Source organism: Aspergillus candidus (genome assembly GCF_002847045.1).
Source record: "Aspergillus candidus strain CBS 102.13 unplaced genomic scaffold BDW47scaffold_1, whole genome shotgun sequence".
Lineage (NCBI taxonomy): Eukaryota > Fungi > Ascomycota > Eurotiomycetes > Eurotiales > Aspergillaceae > Aspergillus > Aspergillus candidus.
Window position 1 is genome coordinate 960,770 of NW_020194006.1, and position 19,459 is coordinate 980,228.

General features: G+C 52.4%; 7 protein-coding genes across 7 annotated transcripts; 2 read left to right on the forward strand and 5 right to left on the reverse strand.

Annotated features, from left to right (window-relative positions):
• Positions 1–21: 21 nt before the first annotated feature.
• BDW47DRAFT_97726 (uncharacterized protein) lies at positions 22–833 on the forward strand. The gene has a single exon (XM_024820481.1). The coding sequence runs from the start codon at positions 40–42 to the stop codon at positions 496–498; it is 459 nt and encodes a 152-aa protein (XP_024676724.1). The 5' UTR covers positions 22–39; the 3' UTR covers positions 499–833.
• Positions 669–4,390, reverse strand: BDW47DRAFT_3801 (putative vacuolar morphogenesis protein AvaB). Its single transcript, XM_024818861.1, has 2 exons — positions 1,659–4,390; positions 669–1,576 (listed from the first exon to the last, which is right to left on the reverse strand). Exons 1-2 carry the CDS (start codon positions 4,189–4,191, stop codon positions 840–842), a joined length of 3,270 nt encoding a protein of 1,089 aa, XP_024676725.1. The 5' UTR covers positions 4,192–4,390; the 3' UTR covers positions 669–839.
• Positions 4,391–4,596: 206 nt separating this feature from the next.
• BDW47DRAFT_97729 (bifunctional nucleoside/nucleotide kinase/histidine phosphatase family protein) lies at positions 4,597–7,340 on the reverse strand. The gene is made up of 3 exons (XM_024820482.1): positions 6,569–7,340; positions 5,726–6,385; positions 4,597–5,669 (listed from the first exon to the last, which is right to left on the reverse strand). The coding sequence occupies exons 1-3, from the start codon at positions 6,617–6,619 to the stop codon at positions 5,025–5,027; spliced, it is 1,356 nt and encodes a 451-aa protein (XP_024676726.1). The 5' UTR covers positions 6,620–7,340; the 3' UTR covers positions 4,597–5,024.
• Positions 7,341–8,572: 1,232 nt separating this feature from the next.
• Positions 8,573–9,778, reverse strand: BDW47DRAFT_121816 (ribonucleoprotein; the record flags this gene model as incomplete). The annotated part of the gene is made up of 4 exons (XM_024815709.1): positions 8,573–8,831; positions 8,888–9,301; positions 9,357–9,624; positions 9,739–9,778. 4 exons carry the CDS (start codon positions 9,776–9,778, stop codon positions 8,573–8,575), a joined length of 981 nt encoding a protein of 326 aa, XP_024676727.1.
• Positions 9,779–10,762: 984 nt separating this feature from the next.
• BDW47DRAFT_3840 (sugar porter family MFS transporter) lies at positions 10,763–13,109 on the reverse strand. Its single transcript, XM_024818877.1, has 4 exons — positions 12,527–13,109; positions 11,695–12,452; positions 11,629–11,635; positions 10,763–11,569 (listed from the first exon to the last, which is right to left on the reverse strand). The coding sequence occupies exons 1-4, from the start codon at positions 12,957–12,959 to the stop codon at positions 10,857–10,859; spliced, it is 1,911 nt and encodes a 636-aa protein (XP_024676728.1). The 5' UTR covers positions 12,960–13,109; the 3' UTR covers positions 10,763–10,856.
• A 1,599-nt stretch (positions 13,110–14,708) lies between these two features.
• Positions 14,709–15,819, forward strand: BDW47DRAFT_130427 (amidohydrolase family protein; the record flags this gene model as incomplete). Its single annotated transcript, XM_024817101.1, has 2 exons — positions 14,709–15,039; positions 15,105–15,819. The coding sequence occupies exons 1-2, from the start codon at positions 14,738–14,740 to the stop codon at positions 15,817–15,819; spliced, it is 1,017 nt and encodes a 338-aa protein (XP_024676729.1). The 5' UTR covers positions 14,709–14,737.
• Positions 15,820–17,526: 1,707 nt separating this feature from the next.
• Positions 17,527–19,437, reverse strand: BDW47DRAFT_121819 (uncharacterized protein; the record flags this gene model as incomplete). The annotated part of the gene is made up of 2 exons (XM_024815710.1): positions 17,527–18,040; positions 18,107–19,437. 2 exons carry the CDS (start codon positions 19,435–19,437, stop codon positions 17,527–17,529), a joined length of 1,845 nt encoding a protein of 614 aa, XP_024676730.1.
• Between the last annotated feature and the right edge of the window lie 22 nt (positions 19,438–19,459).

A 19,459-nucleotide genomic window follows, 5' to 3' on the forward strand; every position in this document is an offset into this window, starting at 1 on the left:
GGAGATCGTTAGTCTTTCTCTCTTGTCTCCTTGGGGGAAATGGCCCCGCCGATCTTTTCTTCCATCCCCGCCATCTCTTTCTTTCACAACATACTCTTTACAACACAGACAGCAAGGAAGAGAAACATAAAATACAATAACGAGCACTGTTACAACACACCGGTTTACCACGCCAAATCAATCAATACCGAAACAATGTCCACCCCCCTCCGCGCCGTCTACACCTCCCCGCAATCCACCCACTCCTTCCAACACACCATCACAGCGCCGCTCCCCCTCTCCGACACCCCGTCTCCAGAGAACGTCAAGACCAAAGTGGCATATCTGTCAGAACTGCGAAAGCTGGTCCCCGCCCTGCAAGACGACATGAACGTGTTCCTGACCGCGCAGATGGAGGAGGAGAAAAAGGCCGCCGAAGCCGAGGGTCGCAAGGTGTCGGACAAGGAGGCAAAGGAGGAGGAGACCTACGGCGAGGAGGTCGTGGAAGATGAGGAATGAGTTCGATGATTTCTACACGATACGATACGATACAGCGGGGATCGACTACGACTACGACCGCTGGTCTACGATGAAACGGGCCACGCACGATAGCGAGAACGATGTTAATATATATTAGATGAGAGAGTCCCGGGGTATCAAAGCAGAAGAACTCATGCGCCACTCCATGGCTGGGAATGCATCGATCGCGATCGTACAGAGGGTTGACACAGAAATAACGAAAAGAGAGAAAGAAAGAAACGATCAAAAAGAAAAGAAAAGAAGAGAAAAGGAAAAAAAAATATAACAAAAACCACAAGAATCGACGCCGTCCACAAATCCTATATTTCTATTCGCAATCGTCACGACGTGGAGGGAACACGCTTGGAGCAGCCATGGTGCACGACGGTATTACTGGGACAAGTCAGCAAGAACAATTCATCTTCATCCTTCACCGCATGACAAAAAAAAAAGAAGAAAGGGGAAAAAAAAGAAAAGAAAAATACATACTCAGGAAACACATCAATGACACTCCCCCCAATCCGCCGATGGCAGATCCCGCACACCCTCTCCTCGGTGATAGTGACATGCCGCGACCGCGACGACTTCACCCCAGAGCCCTCTCCCACCAACAACTGAGCCTGTGTTTTAACATTCTGCGCCTTTTGCAAGTTAGCCACGACACGAGTCTCGCTGAGAAACGAGGTCGCAGCGCGCATGCGACCACGGAAGTAAAACTCGAGGTCCTTTACGGGGAGCGTCTCAGGAATGAGGCCCAGTGCGGAGTTAGGAGGAAGCCGGGAGCCGTGTTTGGCGAGCACCTCAAGGGCTGGGCCATACCGCGGCTGATAGCCGTGGGGAGGGGTCAGATAGAGAGAGAGCAGGGTGAGGTAGATAGACGGTTTGTCCTCTGAATCGAGCGCGGCTCCGCATCGCGCGTGTGTATCCTCGACGGGCGTATCCTCCGACTTGTGGAGGTGGTTGCAGTACTCTTCTGCCTTGATGTAGTCTTCGAGTTTGAACACGTAGATCTCGAGCGCCTGGCGGTGCTGGCCCATCTTGCTGAATACGATAGCGCGGGCCTCGTAGAAATCCGGATCTAGACGAACCAAAGGTAAGCCATGGCACAAACCAAAAACAAAAGAGGAAAGAATGTAAAAAGGAAGGGCAAGCCAACTTACCCTCACGGTCCAAACGGTTCAAAATCTTCGCAGGCGAGTACTGCTGGCTGGTCTTCAGCATATCCAAGAACCTATCGCGCCACGAGTGGCGCTCACTCTCACTAGCGAACGGCCACTCGCCCGTCTTATCCTGTGTCAATCGATCCAGATACAGCACGAGCAACTTCTGATGCAAATCGGGCGTCATATCATTCAGCTCCGCAATAGCATGCTCCAGATACCGCACCGCCAAGCCCACATCAATAGTCCTCAGGAACTCAAAAACTTGATCGCGGGGCAGTGTCTCCGCGTTCTCCGTATCCGCGAGGAAGATCTCCATGCCGAGCGCGGGGTCCTCGCGCATAGGCCACTCCGCGAACTCAAGGATAAGGTCGATGTAGTCCGGTGGGAGGTTCTGCAGGTATCCGACTGTGCGCTTGGGGCCGTGGAGCTGGGGCGCGGTTTCGACTTCTGAGTCGGCCTGGCCGAACTTTTTGAGGAGCTCGAGGGCCTCGCGGTGGAGTTTTTTGCCGTAGAGGAAGTCGATGAGGTCGTTGTGGCGGCCTGTTTCTTCAAGGCGCTCCATTACTACTTCTGGGTCGCAGAAATTGGCGATGCGGAAGAGGGAGCCTGCGAGGGAGGGGGTCGCGAACATGTGGGCGCGGAAGAGGGTAGTGTCGACGAGTTTGGCCTTTTCGCGTAGGAGGTCGCCGAAGTCGTAGTCGCGGGTGTCTTTGGTTACGTCGAGGAGCTTCATGACCGAGTCGGTGAACTCGTCGTCGGCTGCGTTGGTGGGAGGGTCGATGATCTTGAGGGATCCGTCGGGGTTGAGAAACCGCTGGAACCGCCGCCTGACGTCGGCTAGGTAGCCCTGGAGCTCACGGACGGCAATCTTCAGATCTCTCCCCTGCAAGGGCTTGTCCTTCGCGTCTTCGGGCTTCCCACGGATACTGCCCGCATCGCTGCTGTCGTCCGCCCTCGAGCGGAGAAAGGATCTCATGGATGGAACATGGGTCAATGTCTTGACGACAGAACCGTCTTCTGACCCAGCGCCATCATGCTGGTGGTGATTCTCCTGAGACTTGGGCGGGCTTTCAGGCATGCCGTCCTCTGACTCGTCAGACTCCTCCGGGACAGAAGAGAGCTCTCCAGCGATGAGGCTAGGATACAGGCGGATGACAGTCTCAGGAGGCGCTGAAATCTCCGTGAACAGATCCAACGAGTCACGGTACTTGCGCGCTCCAAACAGCCCCTGTGCCTTTTCGAGTTTAATCTCGCGCAGGCGCCTTTCTTTATTGGTGAGGAGGGCATCTTCCAGCATATCAGCAAGACTGATAGCCTCGTCAAGGAAGTCCTTTTCCACGAGCGAGTCGATCTGCGTGTCATAGCTCAAGGCCTCCATCCGCCAAATAGTGCGGTCACTTCCGACCAGGAAGCCCTTCCCAGCGTGCGCCAGACTGATAGTTGGCTGAGGGATGTGCATGAAACTGGCGGAGGGCAACGGCACGGACTGCAGCAGCGACAAGGTCTCCGGGTTGCGGACCTCCAAAACGCCCTTGGACGAATCATGCAGAGCCAGCAGAAACGGATACGAATACCCGATATCCACCGGCGCATGGCTCCACGGAATCTGCCTGCGGCCCAGCGAGTTACCATCAACATCGACGAACTGCGTGTTGATATCCTTAGCCAGGAGCACCTGACCCTCACTCAGCCGCGTAGCCAGCGGCTTCGGCGCCGTGCCACCCATCCCGATATAGCTCATACTGACGACCCCAACGCCCGCCAACCGGCCAGTCTCCTGACCCCCAAGACCGCCAATACTCCCGGGGCCAACCAAATCGGTCACCTCGGCAGTCTCAATATCGACCAAGACAAAGCTCGAGCTGAGCCCGGCAACCAGCCTCGTCCCAGACACCCACGTCAGCGTCTTAATCCCACTAACAAGCGTCAACTCCGCGATATCCTTCTCGAGCTCCATATCGCGCCACGTCCAGAGCAGGATCTTCCTCTTCACAGCCACCACGAGCCGGGACACGATCGACGGCACGCCCGTCTCGGGATCATTCACGATATTTGACGTCACAGCGAAAGTAGACGCGCCTTTCGTACGGGCAAGCTGCTCCTGCAGCTCATACGTCTGCAGATCATGCACGGAGACATACCCGCCCGACAGCGAAACAAGCAGCTTAGCCTCCTTGATGAGCGCCAGCTGCTCGACCTTGTACCGCGAGAACTTCTCCAGCTCGCGCAGCAGGTCCGTCTGTTTCCTTTCCTTGCCAGCAATATCCCCATTTCTGTCCCCTCCTGCGGTTCCATCTTCGCTATGCGTGTGGTTGTGGTTGTGGGTGTGATTGTGGTTGGTGTTGGGACGGCTCCCATCCCCATCAAGAGCGTGATCCTCATATTCAACCTCATTAACCCGGTATATGCGCAAACTGCCATTATTCAAACCGACCAGAAGCCGATCTCCATAGGGGAGAACAGACTCAATGCGCGATTTATCTCGCGGTTTGAGCTCGACGAGCGGCCGAGCCGTGAAGGCTGATAACATGGCTTGGCGGCGAGCTGCTGGTTCCGCGGACGGGCGGCCACTGGGCGGTGTTGGGCGGTACAGGCGACGACGATAGTCATGTCCTGTTTATGTGAAAAGGCGGATGATTTGAGTGAAAATAATCCAGCTACAGGGCGCAGCCACTGGGGATATTGAGCATATTGTCCAGAGGGAGGAAGAGCCCTGTGCTGAGTAGTATTAAGTGGAGGAAAGTCGCCGAGTCGTAGTAGTGGAAGGTGACGGGGGAATTCGAACGATGACGGACTTTCCCGCCTCATGTGACTCGACTGCTGGTCCACTTGCTGCTTGGGTGGAGTCGACAAGTCACGTCCTTAAGCTACTACTTACCTACCTAATCAATTATTTGGTGGTATTGACTAATTATTGAGTGCAAATTTCAATGCTTGACTATTGTATTGCTAATGGTATCATTATTCAATGTATATTATCTATCGAGTAAACGGCCCGGTTCACCTCCCAAGAAAACAAACAACCGCGAGGTAGTAGTGATGCATGGATAAAAGTCTCCGACTCAACTCCATATCGATGGATCGGCTCTTCTCTATGTGGTACAAACAAGAACGCATGACGAGAAGATAAGACAAGGGCCATATGTGTAGGAAGAGGTTAAAGGTTGGGGTGCGGATTTATAGGTACCGAAACGAACTTTTTAGTAGCGCGCGAGTGCCCTCGTCGCCCGCGGATCATGATACAGAGGAGGGGAGAGGAGGGAGGGGATGAGATGCCATGAGGGAGAGGAAAGAGAGAGGCCCAGCCTACAGTAGGACAACATGGTTCCAGAACAGCGTATTTAAAAGGAGTGGGCGAATGCTTCAGGGTTTAACCTCCGTCGGGTAATCCTGGTGCTTCGCGGAGGTGCCCTTGGCCCGCCACGTCGACACGGCAGGGATGTCCGCCTTGAAACGCTGCTCCTCGGTGCCGTATGCGCGCGGAGTGAGCTTGATGAGCGTGTGGAGCGGCACCTCCATCCACGGGCTCTGCTCCTGGGGAACGTTGAGGAAGTAGGAGTAGATGCAGCGGAGGACGGCCTGGTGGGTGACGATCATGATGTTTTCGCTGCGTTCCAGCTCCATGATGATCGGCTCGAGGCGGATCACCACGTCGCGGTAGGATTCGCCGCCCCGGTACCGGTAGTTGTACTTGTCGTCGTCGCGCGCCGCAAAATCGTCGGGGTATTTCTGCGCGATCTGCTCGTAGGTGAGTCCGTCGCAGACACCTGAGTCCAACTCGTCGAGCGCTTTCCACTCTAGCTTCTCGAAGCCCGTCTCCGCCGTGAGGTGTCGGGCTGTCTGGATGGTCCGTCGTAGCGTGGAAGTCCAAATGACGATCTTGGTGTTGGGAGGTATCCCGGACTTCTTCATGAGACCGGGCAGCGCTTGCGCATACGCCTCCCCGCGGGGGGAGATATTCGAGTCACCGCCGATTTTCCCCGTCAGGTTATACTCCGATTCACCGTGCTGTTTCTGAGTTAGAACCACTTCTTTAAGTCCACCCCCGTTCCCCGAAAACTTACGCGCGATAACCAGATAGAGCGGGGTTTGATGTGCAGGTTCTGAATGTAGTACACCAGCCGACTCGACAGATAGTCCTTGATCTGGTTGATAATGACAGTAGACCCGACATTGATGAGCTTCACATAGGTATAACTCTTCTCATTATCATCAATGGTCTCGTAAACCTTCTCGTAATTGCGGATGCGGTTGCGGAAATCCAAAGCCGCCATCTCAGGGTCCTGCCCCTTGTAGTCCGGCGACGTGGTCTTCACCTCGAGGATGTTATTCATAATGAGGTCTTCCTCGTCGCAAATGGACTCGACGAATAGCGTCTCGATATTAGCTTTGGAGCAGCTCTCGTGAATCCAGCGTCGTCGGTCCCGCGTCGAATTAGTCGCGTCGAGAATCGACACCACGCCCTTGCCGGCATCGAACCACTGCAACATGTCCTCCATGGCGGACTCGGCCGCCGCGCGTCGCATCTTCTCACCCTCGCTGTTGTGCGGGTCGAAGAAGGTGGCGCTGGGCTGGGGGGTGTTGTTTCGTCGGTAGGATCCCACGTTGAACACTCGAGCTGGGATGCCGACCCAGGCTAGGTATCGCATTGCTTTCCCCGCGATAAGACTCTTGCCTCTCGCGGGCAGACCGACCATGACGACACATATTCTGCTGTCATCAGACTGGGGTGTGTTAGTTTATTTCCAGCGGTTCGATAGTGGGGTTGAAAGGCAAGTTGCAAGGCGGTTGAAAATGGGGTATGTACGAAGCGCAAAAACAACGAATGCTTGCTAATCCGACAATAGGTACACAAGCAATACCCTGCACACAAAACCAATGGGAACACAAACGGCAAGTCAACTTACACTAGCAAAGTAGCTCTTGTGGCCATTGCCCCTGCGGCTTAACGACGACATGCCGGGCAAATCCAATCAATCAATATCCAGGGGAAGAAAACCGATTCTTTGGCTCCAACAAGAGTCAGATCCCACCAACCTCGGCCAAAAAGAGACGAGTTTCCGGTGAAAGTAAGTAGAGGGTGTGTACAACGTTCTTGCGGTTTCAAGAACGATCGATCGGTATTTCAGTTGCGTGAGGGACTGTTCCTTTCCCGTGCCCCTATTTTTATCCGCCTTGTCGCAAAGCGTCTGATGATTCAGGAACGGGTAGAAGTATGATTAAGGTGGATAGAGTTCTTTTCCTGGTCGAAACGCCTTTTTTTGGATTTTTCCAACCCCGGTCTCGGTTTCGGTCGGGGAAAAAGGTGGAAAGGGACAGACAGATCCGGCTGGCCGTCTCACGAGAACAGGCGATTTGAAACAAGAAAAGATGTATGGAAGATAGTCACGATCATACAGAGCAGAAAAGGGAGTCGACAAAAAAAGAGGGTCCAACAGGTTCCTGGAGAGGAAAGGAGGATCAACCGATCTGGACAGAGAAAATTCCTTGAAGACCAGCAAAGTTTCAATGCGGTGAAGCCGGGTCAGACGTCATCCATGATGTTCGCGGGGCAAAGATAAGAAGTCGTTAAGTAAGTCGACCGGATGGATGGGCCGTTATATACCTCTTTAACTAGAATGAAAAATCGATGAAAAATAACGATTTCCACATCAGATGGTCTATCTTTAGAGACTTAATTAGACTAATGGAGGGGAAAAAAGTAAAGAAGATCAACCGATCGAGAATCTCCATCCATCCATTTCCCCCCAAGAGAATCCCATTGTAAAGGACACACCACGTGATGCGGATGTTTTCGTTTTCGTCGGCAAAAGCGCAGGCTGAAGGACCGACTTCTTCCGCGTTATTTTCTTCTCTTTCTGCGTCAACTGATTTGGGAATCCCGGTGGGCCCTTTTTCTTTTTTCCCTTTTTTTTTCATGGCGCGTGCTCTGGATTTACTATTTACGTACAGGATGGGATTCTAGACCAGCTGCCGGTGAGGATGATGGATTATTGGGAAATTATTGATCGAGTCATTTGACTCTGCTATCTAACTAGTACGTGTCTACGGAGTACAATGTCTTCGTGGAAGATCCTCTTAGAGTAACTCCGTTGCCCAATAGTCGTTTTGATATTTCAATGAGCCTTTATTCTTCTACCTTCTTGTCATTTATATGATCACCATTTTATTCAGGTCAATATACGGACTGCGAGGCTATTACTGTATATATTCTATCGCATATCATCCCATGATTATATTCGTAAAAAGTGCCATGGTTCAGGGTTGGCATTGTAAATGCCAACCTCAAAGGTGATACTAACCAATGACTATGTTGACTGGGCTGTAAACAATACGAACAAATCAACTTGACAGAGACGTGCAGCAGTCATATGCTGGTCCCTTTCCAGATGTCAATCTTATCCAGCGAGTAGGCCAGGCATCTAGGGTAGCAACCGATTATACAAAGTAATCCGCAACCACAACCAATCTCCAGCCAACAAAACGTGGAAAGAAAAATGATCAAATTAAGAATGATAGATCATCCCATTGCTTTTTATGTCTAGTGTCTAAAATTCGTGGATCATACCCATATCATGCTGTTTCCTCCAGTCACGTGAGCCCAACGCGCGCATCCTGCCCGAATCCGACGACAGGGTGCGGGCCGTCAGTCACGCAACTGTTTTCTATCTGGAGCCAAAATCTCTCGGTTGTTCAGGAGCCGTGTGCGTGTGCGGACGACAGCTTTTAGCTAGCTGGCTGGCTGGCTGGCATAATCTTGTCCAGACCAGCACATACACGACGTCAAGCTCCTGTCACGATCATGTCGTAAACCCCCGCGGGTTGCCCCGCATCGGGTGATCCATCCAGAGTTTCCTGGCCGAGTCCACAGGGGGAAAGGGGGGGTGGTGGGGGGAGGGGGAAAAGGTGAATCAGGCCTCAGCAGGACCGTTGGAGGTGTCCCGAGAGGAACCCCACCGGGTCTTACGGTCGTCGGAGTTAGAGGTGGAGGTCTCGCCACGAGCGCGCTGCACGCGCACGTTGCCGCCCCAGGGTCCTTCCTTGCCGTTCAGCGCATCCATGGCGGCCTGTGCCTCTTCCACGCTGCTGAAGTCGACGAACAGGTAGTAGTGGTCGCCGGCTTCGAATCGCTTGGCTGGGTGGGGAGCGAACAGCTTGCTGACGTTTTGGCTGTGATGAGAGGTATCAGTATGTGGTTGGTTTTGACTGGTGTGAAATGAACATACACATCATAGCCCTGGAAAAATTGGGTCATGTTGCTGCTGATCTCCTCGGCATCCGTCAACCGGGGGAGTCCGCCGACGTAGAGACGACGGCTGGAATCGCTGTTGGTCCGGGTGAGGGCAGGGGCAGGGATAGGAGCGGGGGCATCGCCGCCGCGGCGCCACTGGTCGACGCTGAAGGGCGCATTTCGGTTCGGACGGGGCGATCCATCGCCCTGTTGCTGCTGCTGCTGCTGCTGTGACCGCTCGCTGGCGGACTTGACCACGCCGGGGCGGATCTTAACCGGACGTCCGAGCATGTCACTGCCGTCCAGCTCGACCATAGCCTTGTCCGCGATCTCCTTGGACTCGAGATCAACGAAGCAGTACGAGGGGTTCCGGCCGGTAAAGGGATCAACAGCGATATCGATCCGCTCGCTAAAACAGCACATCAGTTGTGCCCTTCCAAGAAGATACCATGTCCAATGCATACATCGCAAACTCAGCCGCCGTGAACAGCGCCTTCACATCCTCCGTCTTAGCCGTGTAAGGCATATTGCCGACATACAGGCGTCGTCCCTCATTGATGATCTGCGGCACGCGCGGACTCGGGCGACTGAACGCCGTGCGCGACGTGGTGGTCTTGGGACCAGGGGACCCGGCACCGCTGGGGCTCTCCTCACCCTTCATGCGCCAGTTGGGGGAGTCAAAGGCGCGGCCGGTGGTTCGGACGCCATTCTGCGAGAAGGACTTGACGGGGGCTGGGGCAGGACCTTATTAGTATGGAGAAAACAAAAGAAAACCCCCGTCCATGGGATAATTGTGGATTAGGCCCGGACGAGCAGCACCACGATGGGATATTTCCTCCTACACACTTTGTTCCTGGGGTTGCGGACTCTCGGGAGCGTCGACCATTGTGACTGATAGTCTGATATAGACTGATATAGACCGGAAGTAGACAGAGGAAGGAGGAAAAATGGCAGGATCTGCATCATGCGGTATTAGCAATGGCTCAAACTCAACTTGGAGATCTCTCCTAGTTCAACAATAGTAGGCAAAAAAGCGACAGACGAAGCCCTCGCGACCCAAGCAAGTAAAAAGTATACATACCTGAACTCAACCCTACAAGATAGTAGAATAGATAAGAAAAAAATGTGTCCTTCCCAACCGATCGACAAAAAAAATAGAGGAAAAAAGGAAGAGACAAGCTAAAACTATCGGACCCCAAACAAATAGTTCAAATCTTGAATAAAATTAGCCACTCTAAAGATCAAAGACTCTCTCTCCCATACTATCTTTTCCGGCGCGTCCCAAAAATTCCTTTTTTTTTTTTTGGAATGTAACAAACAGGACAAACCAGACAAACGGACCCGTTTCTGCTCCATAGTGTGATTTCAATTGGCTCGTTAGCGAATCTCAATCTTTCAACCTTAACTAGTTTCCTTTTTTTTTTTTTTCCTCTTAGTTAAATAGCTCGACATCCGCGCTGTTTTCTTCATCCTTTTTCTTGCGTTCTTCCTTTTACCTCGAATTAGCCAACCCGAGTGGTGGACGAGATCGTGTCATTTTATGTTGTGGCACTTTGCTCATAGGTACCTTATTTGCTAGCATTATCCTATCAAGGATTTTCTGCTTCAGCAGAGTCTCAGCGTAGTGGAGGAAAAATGGAGGAAGAATCACATGATTGAATATTGAATATTCTATCTACACTTCTATGATGATGATTGATTTCACACAGACCTGTTCCGATTATACCATGCGGACATACAATCAATGTTCAACTGCTATCTGAGAAGTGTCCCCTGCCCTGCAATATTATATATAGAAACAAATTTTATATGGAAGACAACAATTGAGATTACTTGAACATAGGAACCAAATGTGCCAATTACTTAGATACTTAACTATGATAAAAATCAGACATCCAGCCATACCGTACCAGACTACTTACCCGCTACACTCGAGTAGCCAATGAGCCATGTCATTAGCACAATCACGCATTATATCCCGCGTCCGTGGGCACAGCATGTGTGTCCGCCCGCTCGTACAACACTTCCGCCCGGACGCGCTGCCGCAGGATATACCGCTTGATGAAGTACGCGATCTGCCGGAGTCCGTACTGAGCGTGTAGGCGCGTCGGCACGGAGAAGATCTGGTCCAGTTCTTCCAGGGTTCGTCCTTTCGTCTCCGGCATGAACAGGAGGATGGCGAACCAGCCGACGATATTCCACGCGCCGTAGAACGAAAAGGCACCCTGGGACTTGAACGAAGACTGCAGGGATGGCCAGGAGACGGCGAGGATGAAGTTGAACAGCCAGGTGGTCGCGGTCGCCAGGGCCATGCCGTACGAACGCACGTACAGTGGGTATGCTTCGGCGGAGTAGGTGAAGGGGACGGGCCCTTCGCCTGTCGAGTAGACGGCGCAGAAGAGGTAGCTGCCCAGGGCGATACAGGCGAGACGCGCGTGAGTGCTGGTCTCTGGGATGGAGTGGCTCCAGCCGATGAAGAACATGAAGGCCGCCATCAGCGGGAATGTTGCCAGGAGCAGGTTGCGCCGTCCGAACGTGTCGATGGTGTAGACGGCTGGGATGGCAAATAGCCAGTTGATCACACCCCAGCCGAACGATGCGACCAACGCGGTTCGGATATGGACGTCGCCGAGCTTCACGAAGATCTGCGTGGAGTAATAGGCGAGGACATTAACGCCTAGATGGGTGGTGGGTTAGTACCTAGTGCGCTCTACTGGACGACATGAGAAAACCTACCACAGAACTATACAAGTTGTCAGCGCGCGCCATTCAGCATTGACAGAGTCAAGGGGATGTATGTACCTGTTGTAAGAACATGACCAACTCGGACGCAATCAGAGCCCGTCGGTTGCGCGGCACGGTGATCAGCTCCAGCATTTTGTTCCGACCCAGCTTCATCGAACTCTCCGCCTGCAGCAAGGTATACATGTAGTACATGTCCCGAGCCGCCTGGACCTTGTTGAAACGCAGCCGACACATGGAATGGTACGCCTTGTCGTATCGATCGCGCTGCATGTACCAACGCGGGGATTCGGGGCAACGAAAGACAAAGCAGCAGACCACGATCGCCGGAAGCATTGCTGATCCCATCATCAAGCGCCACTGAAGCCCGACGATGCCCGCAGGGTCCTTGATATCGTAAAAGATCAGGTCTGCCGCATAGCCCAGCATGATGCCGAACGCGGTCCACATCTGCCACTGCATCACCAAGGCGCCGCGGATCGCGGGAGGGGCGGTCTCCGCCGCGTATACCGGGACGGTGGCCGACTTGGGACCGATGCCAAAGCCCAGGGCGAACCGGGCGATGAACATATGCCACCAGGTGTTGACAAACCCCTGCCAGAAGCAGGTGATGGCCGAGATGCAGCAGGTGATGAAAATTGTCCCGCGACGTCCGAACCAGGCGTTGAAAGGAACCGTGAGCCAGCAGCTGATCGCTGCGCAGCATAAATACGGGGCTGCGTTTACCAGGCCGGTCAGCCAGTCGGATGTGCGGTCCCCCTCCTTCAGACCAAATTGTAGCTTGTAGAACAATTGAGCGCCGTTGACCACCGTCTCGTCTAAAAGTAAAGGGTATCAGTCATGGGTCTCGAAAGCAACTGCATGACTACGCGATGGGCAGAAGGCGACCAACCCATTCCTTGCACAGCGGCTGAGACAGAGCAGAGCGCAACGACGAGATACATGGTCCATGGCTGGGACCACCGGTGTGCGAATTCATTCTGCAGCACCTCCAATTCCTCGGGCTTTAAGCCGGGCACCGTGGCAAACTTGTCGGGTGTCTGCGCCAGCATGGCACCGATACCAAAGGCCCGTATGTCCTCTTCGTCACCCAAGCAGTGCTTGATTGCGAAGTTGACACCCTGTTTTCGCAGTTCTTCCTGAGTATATCCTGCAAGAGGGTTGGCCAGTTTCGCGTTCAAATTGCGCCGTGCATGCTCTGCCGCGTTTCCCGGAAGGCGGGGAGAGATGGTGGTCTCTTTGCGAAGGGTTTCAAATTCAATATCCCTCCCATGGTGTTCAACGATACGGTCCCCAAATGTACCGGTCTCATTCCTTCGAGGCATCTGGGCGACGTATTGGAGCAGTTGTCGAGGCTCTGCTTCGAATCCGGGGATTGAAGCTGCTCCTAGGGAATCTGTAAATGATATTGAATTTGTTTTTAGCTAGGACAGGCCGAGAGCATAAAAAGCGAAGAGGGGGGTTTTGGGGCGGCAGAAGAGGACATGGAACAGGAAAGGGGGCTGTGAGCAACAAAAGGTGCAGTCAAGCAGCCTGATACTCAAGTCGTACTTGCAGATCAACAAAGAGAACCAGGGATGCGACAAAGAGATCAGGGTCGCGTTACCTTCGACCAAGAGAAGTTTTCAAAACAAAGAACTATCAGCCCATGTAACCTTGGATCTGGACTCTTTCCGAGAGAGAAAAGAGAAGAAGAGGAGACTCCATGGTCGAGTCCGAAGTTCTGAGGGGAAAGTACTCAGACGAGGCGCTCTCGATCGCATCCTTGGGGGAAGGCGTATACAGTCTGGGCTGACGTGTGAGCCACCAGGCTGCGCCAGAATATCGCCCTTCCACACGTGCCTACAGTATCTTGTCGTTTGCCCAGAACATGGGTCAGCGGTTGGCTTGCTGACTTCCGACCTGGTGGTGATTGGATGCCTGCTACTAAAAACATCATATCCGTGCGTATATGTGAAGACAAAGATAGTAACGCTCTTCGTATTCGATCCAATGATGATATTGCCGGGCGCAATTAGAGGGACTTGGCCGGGGTGCATCTGACAGCGCGGGCTGAGACAGGGGACATTGTTTCCTTCTTGTTTGTTTTAGTTTTCGCTGAGGACAATCCAACGAGGACCATCATCAGCATGGATGGGTACCAAAAGGGAAAACGGGGAGATTGCAGGTTTGACAGTGTCGCATCCCAATAGTCCAATTGCAGGGAATGATGATTGGGAGAAGAAGGAGGTTCATGGAATTGAAACAATCTGAGCAGAAGCGGCCCCAGCTCACGGGACTGTTGCCCCAGGCATCACATATCTACTAGACGCTGTCTGCCATGGATCGTCTATCCCAAGGCGCTGTTCGGGGGTTTGTTGATCTGATGGTGTCATCATGGAGATGTCTTAGACTCGATTCGGCCACTCTTTGAATCACATCCTGGGCATCGAATGATCTTGCCGACCGTATGGAATATATACTCTACTTATCACCACTATAGATGCATTGATACAGTAGTGAGGCATGCATATTGAGTATCCATGCAAGCAGAGCCTAACACCCGGGGAATTTATCCACAACGCCCTGCCTATCCAGATCACTGGTGCACAACATGCCTTCCACGAGAACAGATCGCATCGCTTATCAGCGGCGCGTGGGCAACAATGCGGGGAGATCTACAGCCCCATCGGATCGGATGCCTTCCGTCCGTCGGATCCGGCCCCGCATTCTTGTATACTTTGGACAAGACAGTCACTTGCTTTGAGGGACATGGTATATACACGGTGTGATTTAAATCTTTACAAGAACCTTGGTGCTATGGTGTCTTGTATCTGTATCTAGTTGTATTAGAGTTGGTTATAGAAGAGATCATAACTAGGACGCTGGCCGGATATCGCAGGGAGAAATCCGTGTCCGTGACGTACTCCGCACGCTGCAGCCGTCGGAACAGGATCACTGGTCCGTCCTGATCCGTGTCAAATGATATAAAGCGCCGGTTGTTCTTGCATGCTCCAGGGTGTCTTCCTAATACTCAAACCCATCATATCCTCCCAATATACCCAAAAGTATATCCCTCAACGGGCTTGAAAATACTCCACACCTGTATCTAACACACACGACAATGCTTGGAAAGATTGCTCTTGAAGAAGCCTTCGCGCTTCCACGATTTGAAGAAAAGACCCGATGGTGGGCTGGCCTGTTCTCCACCGACGTGGACACACATGTGCGTGAGATCAACGATATCAACAAGATACGCATTCAGCATGCAGACAAGCACGGCGTCGGCTACCAGATCCTATCCTACACGGCACCAGGAGTCCAAGACATCTGGGACCCCGCCGATGCACACGCCCTGGCTGTTGAGATCAACGACTACATTGCTGAGCAAGTCAGCGCGAACCCTGACCGCTTGGGCGCATTCGCGTATGGCCTCTCCATCCAAGACGTCCCCCCGCCTAGCTATACTAACACAGCCCAAACCCATATAGTACCCTCTCCATGCACGACCCCCAACAAGCAGCAACCGAGCTGCGTCGCTGTGTCGAGAAATACGGCTTCAAAGGCGTCTTGGTCAACGACACACAACGCGCCGGCCCCGACGGGGACGACATGATCTTCTACGACAACGCCAAATGGGACATCTTCTGGCAGACCTGCACCGAGCTGGACGTGCCCCTCTATCTACACCCGCGCAACCCAACGGGCACAATCTACGACAAGCTCTGGGCCGACCGGAAGTGGCTCGTGGGTCCTCCGCTGAGCTTCGCGCAAGGCGTCAGCCTCCACGTCCTAGGCATGGTCACCAACGGAGTCTTCGACCGCCACCCCAAGCTGCAGATCATCATGGGTCATCTGGGCGAGCATGTCCCGTTCGACATGTGGCGCATCAACCACTGGTTCGAGGACCGCAAGAAGCTCCTGGGTCTGGCGGAGACGTGCAAGCGCACTATCCGCGAGTACTTCGCAGACAATATCTGGATCACTACCTCGGGGCACTTTTCTACTACGACGCTGAACTTCTGTATGGCGGAGGTGAGCGCCGACCGGATCTTGTTCTCGATCGATTATCCGTTTGAGACGTTTGCGGATGCGTGTGACTGGTTTGATGCTGCGGAGTTGAATACCGTTGATCGGTTGAAGATTGGGCGGGAGAATGCGAAGAAGTTGTTTAGGCTGGGGCCTTATAAGGATAGTTCTGCTTAGTCTAGTGTCTGCGGACTTTCCATGAGGATAGCTTTGTATAGTCATTCCTTGAATTCTAATCTATCATTAGATAAATATGTATATATCAAGGAATGTGAACCTTATAACCTACTCAGCACCAACCGATACATCCTCCTACAATATAATTTTGCAAGAGAAGAACGCATACTGTACATAGATTGCTTCAATCATATCTATGCCCATATCAACATTCTCTCTTGAATCTATCACGTCATCTATCGCATATGGGTCTACACCTCCGCAAGTCTAGAGCCAAACACATCCTCATCCCATACTGGGACATCAAACATACCAAGCCCGACCGAAGTGCCGACTCGGCACTTTCGTGCAGTGTCTGAGATACCACGATACTCTATCGTATCATTCGTCCTCCCCAGTAATTAGGGCGTCTGGTCAATTGTTTAGGTACACCTGATTGTCAGCCCGACCATCCATTTAATTCTGGGATCCGGCCAGAGACATGACCGGACCAGGTCTTGCAGTAGACTCTGGCTCAATGGCAGATTCCAAAGAAGTCGACTGAGTGACTGGAGTGCTCGGGGACTCTACAGGAGATCCACCAGCAGCAGCAACCGGCATCGTGGGCGGGCGGGCAGGCTTCCCCAGGCAGTGTGCCGGTTTCAATTGCAGGGTCATAGTAGAAATGTGCAATCGCATCTCCTATCCTTCCAATGACTATATAATGGTATTGATGATCTTTCTGAATATTTGTCGCGTAAGAAAGATCTCCTTTCTGTTCGTCCTGTTCAACTTCTAGCCACACCAGTCTCGGATTGAAAGTGAGAAGGTGCTGAAACCGAGAGAGAGGGTGTGTAGGTCCTGAACTGTTGGATTCGCTCGTCTAGCAGTGACGCACACCAACGTCGGTAAATGAATGACTACCTGCGATCGTTTGTGATTTAGTTAAGTACTAAGAAATGACAACTGCAGCGGATACCGGATTCACATCCACAGAATGCGGAAGCAATTCGATTTCCTGGACGCGCACCACACGTGGCTGCTTCTTCTCGTGATAGGAGCAAGTTATTTTGTAGGAGATGTTGGAGATATCAGTCAGTTCAAGCCCTTCCAAAGTGCCGGTATATTTAGTATCTGTTGGAAGATGAACGCGGCGCTGAGTTAGACCCGTAGACATCTTCCTCTTCTCATACCTATGAAGCGAGTATGTATATATGTCCTTGCGAGTAATGAGGGGCCAACTAGGGGATGGTGGACGGCTTAATCTGGGATGACAATTCCGTTGAGACCTTCGGTGGGCTTGAACATGATGGGAAAAGCCACGTGCTAAAATGTAGCGAAGGGGAAAAAATAGGAAGAAGCATGTTGTCTTTTGTCTGCTAATTTTTGGCTAATATATAGTTTTGCGTGTTATAAGAGAGAGGTGCCAACATAAGGACTGTCAAGGGAAACATGAGAAGTGGAAAGAAAAGAGAAAGAAATCTACAGTCTTTTCTATCGACTGATCAATAACTGACACATAGCTCTATGATTCATAACAGATAGGTGCCAACGTGGGGATTGTGAATGAAGACAAGGAAGTGATAACAAAGGAGGAAGTATACATCGTTCTATCTACCGATCACTGAGTAAAATACATGCACAAATGTACGTAGGGTCTATCGTGGGAAATATAGACAAGTGAGCAGAAAAGAGAATAAGCCGTGTATTCCTTTACCTGATGATATCCTAAATTACATTTTCAGTGCCACAAACGACAAGTGTTTCGTAGGGCCCGCAGCCTCTATGTACACTCCAGGAAACGGGGTTTTCCACATTGGGGTGGTCCAAACCAGCAAATGGGTCATTCCGTGCCTGCAGTTCCTGCAGTTCCTGCTGTCTCTGGGAGAGCTCGAGCTCGTCACGAGCATGGCGGCCTCCGAGCATCCGTTTGCTCCGGTTGAGGACGTAGTTCCACACCCTGGAACCAATGGGCACTTGGTTGGCCATGGGTATCAAGACTTCGAGGCGTATCCTGTCGTTGGACTCGGCGAGATTAAGGTAGTAGTCCCGGGTACCGTTGATGAAGTCGTAGATCTCCAATATGGTGCTCGTTACGGCAATGCGATCCGGGTCGGGTTCGGTCCCAGCCAGCATCTGGGCTATACGAAAAGTATAGAAATCGTCGTATAGCCACGCGAAGAAAAAATTGTAGAATACCTCGAACATTTGCAGCTCTATCGGCTGGACGAAGTAGAGTTTCCTGTTCCCGCAGGGTATCAGTCAGTCTTGATATGCTGTGACGCAGATTATGAGGAAGGAAACTTACTCGACGATCGTGTCTGCGACATTAACAAAGCGCCTTATGGGCGCGACGTTGTCCTCCCTCGATTTATATCCCACTTCCCGGACGAGGTCGTCAACGTTCTCCATCTCCCACTCCTGTCTCAGCATGACGAAGAGATTTTCGGCAAGCTGTCTCAGCCCAGCGAGCGAGGGGAGCAGTAAACGAATGTCGTCTGGGCGAAGGAAAGCATCGTAGTCCTTGCGAGGGGCCATCATGAAGCGGCGCAAGCAGATGTGGGAGACGGCCAGCGCATGAGTGCTCATTTGACTGTACAGATTTCTATGTCTGTACAGCGCCTGCGGGCTCTGTAGCAGCGTCCTCATTTCCTCCAGGAGACCCTGACGCTCATCGTCGGCACCTGGAATCGGGATGTAGGACATGATGTCAGTATCTGAGAGGTACTCCAGCTCAGACATATCTTCACCCAGCACCGAGTCCACTCTATTCTGGGATCTGGCCGGAGACACAATCGGATTGGTTTGCGGAGCTGACTCTGGCTCAGCGGCAGACCCCAGAGAACTCAAATGAGTGACTGAAATGCTCGAGGGCGCTACAGAGGATCCACCAGTAGAAGCCGCCGGGGTCTGAGGGTGGCCGTCAACTGGCCCAGACACCTGCTCAGGGGTGCTAGCTCTAGCAGCCTGACAACCCGACGTGGTGTCTGGATGAGCACAAGGATTTGCTTTCGTGAGCGGATTGGTGCTCGCGGTCGATTTACCTGGACCAATTGATGGCGATCCTGGCGGATCCCCGGGCCATTCTGATCCTACTTCACCCTGGCAAGTGTGGAGGTATTCTGCCTCCCGTTGGCGACTGTAGAACGACTCATGAGACAGGGCGTAGATATAGGCCACCTCAAGAGCTCCTTCGATGGCTGGTAAGTTTATCTCACACGCCTCGTCGTAATCTGGGAAAGGCTCTGTGCCGCTTTCCACGGTAGATCGTGGTTGTGGTTGAGAGGGTGACACCGGCTTAATCTCCAGAGGATGCGGAAGCAGGTCAATTTCCCGAACGCGCTCCACCGATGCGTTCTCATAGTTATGAGGAGCTATGCTCCCGGAAGGAGAAGTAGGAGCCGAGACAGACTCGTAGACGGCTCCTTCCTCCGTATCACGGCTATAGAGAGAGCGGATGGATGTGGCCTCAGCAGGATCATTGCCCGTCCGGCCATTTGTGGTATCAGGCCCGCGTCTTGATTGACGGGGGCTGTATGCACTGTACTTGGGATTTGTGTAGCTATCTGAATCGTTCTTCTCTACATCATCCCCAGAGTCATGGGAGGAGGATGGCTTTTTCATGACTTCCAGATTCATGATGATCGACGCTGGAATATGA

Coding starts and splice junctions, on each gene's coding strand:
- BDW47DRAFT_3801 (XM_024818861.1), bottom strand. CDS start 4,191: ATGTTATCAGCCTTCACGGCTCGGCCGCTCGTCGAGCTCAAACCGCGA. Junction 1,577..1,658: donor GAACCGTTTGGACCGTGAGG/GTAAGTTGGCTT, acceptor TGGTTCGTCTAG/ATCCGGATTTCTACGAGGCC.
- BDW47DRAFT_97726 (XM_024820481.1), top strand. CDS start 40: ATGGCCCCGCCGATCTTTTCTTCCATCCCCGCCATCTCTTTCTTTCAC.
- BDW47DRAFT_3840 (XM_024818877.1), bottom strand. CDS start 12,959: ATGCCTCGAAGGAATGAGACCGGTACATTTGGGGACCGTATCGTTGAA. Junction 12,453..12,526: donor AGCCGCTGTGCAAGGAATGG/GTTGGTCGCCTT, acceptor CTTTACTTTTAG/ACGAGACGGTGGTCAACGGC.
- BDW47DRAFT_97729 (XM_024820482.1), bottom strand. CDS start 6,619: ATGTCGTCGTTAAGCCGCAGGGGCAATGGCCACAAGAGCTACTTTGCT. Junction 6,386..6,568: donor ACAAGAGCTACTTTGCTAGT/GTAAGTTGACTT, acceptor AACACACCCCAG/TCTGATGACAGCAGAATATG. Junction 5,670..5,725: donor GCTCTATCTGGTTATCGCGC/GTAAGTTTTCGG, acceptor ACTCAGAAACAG/CACGGTGAATCGGAGTATAA.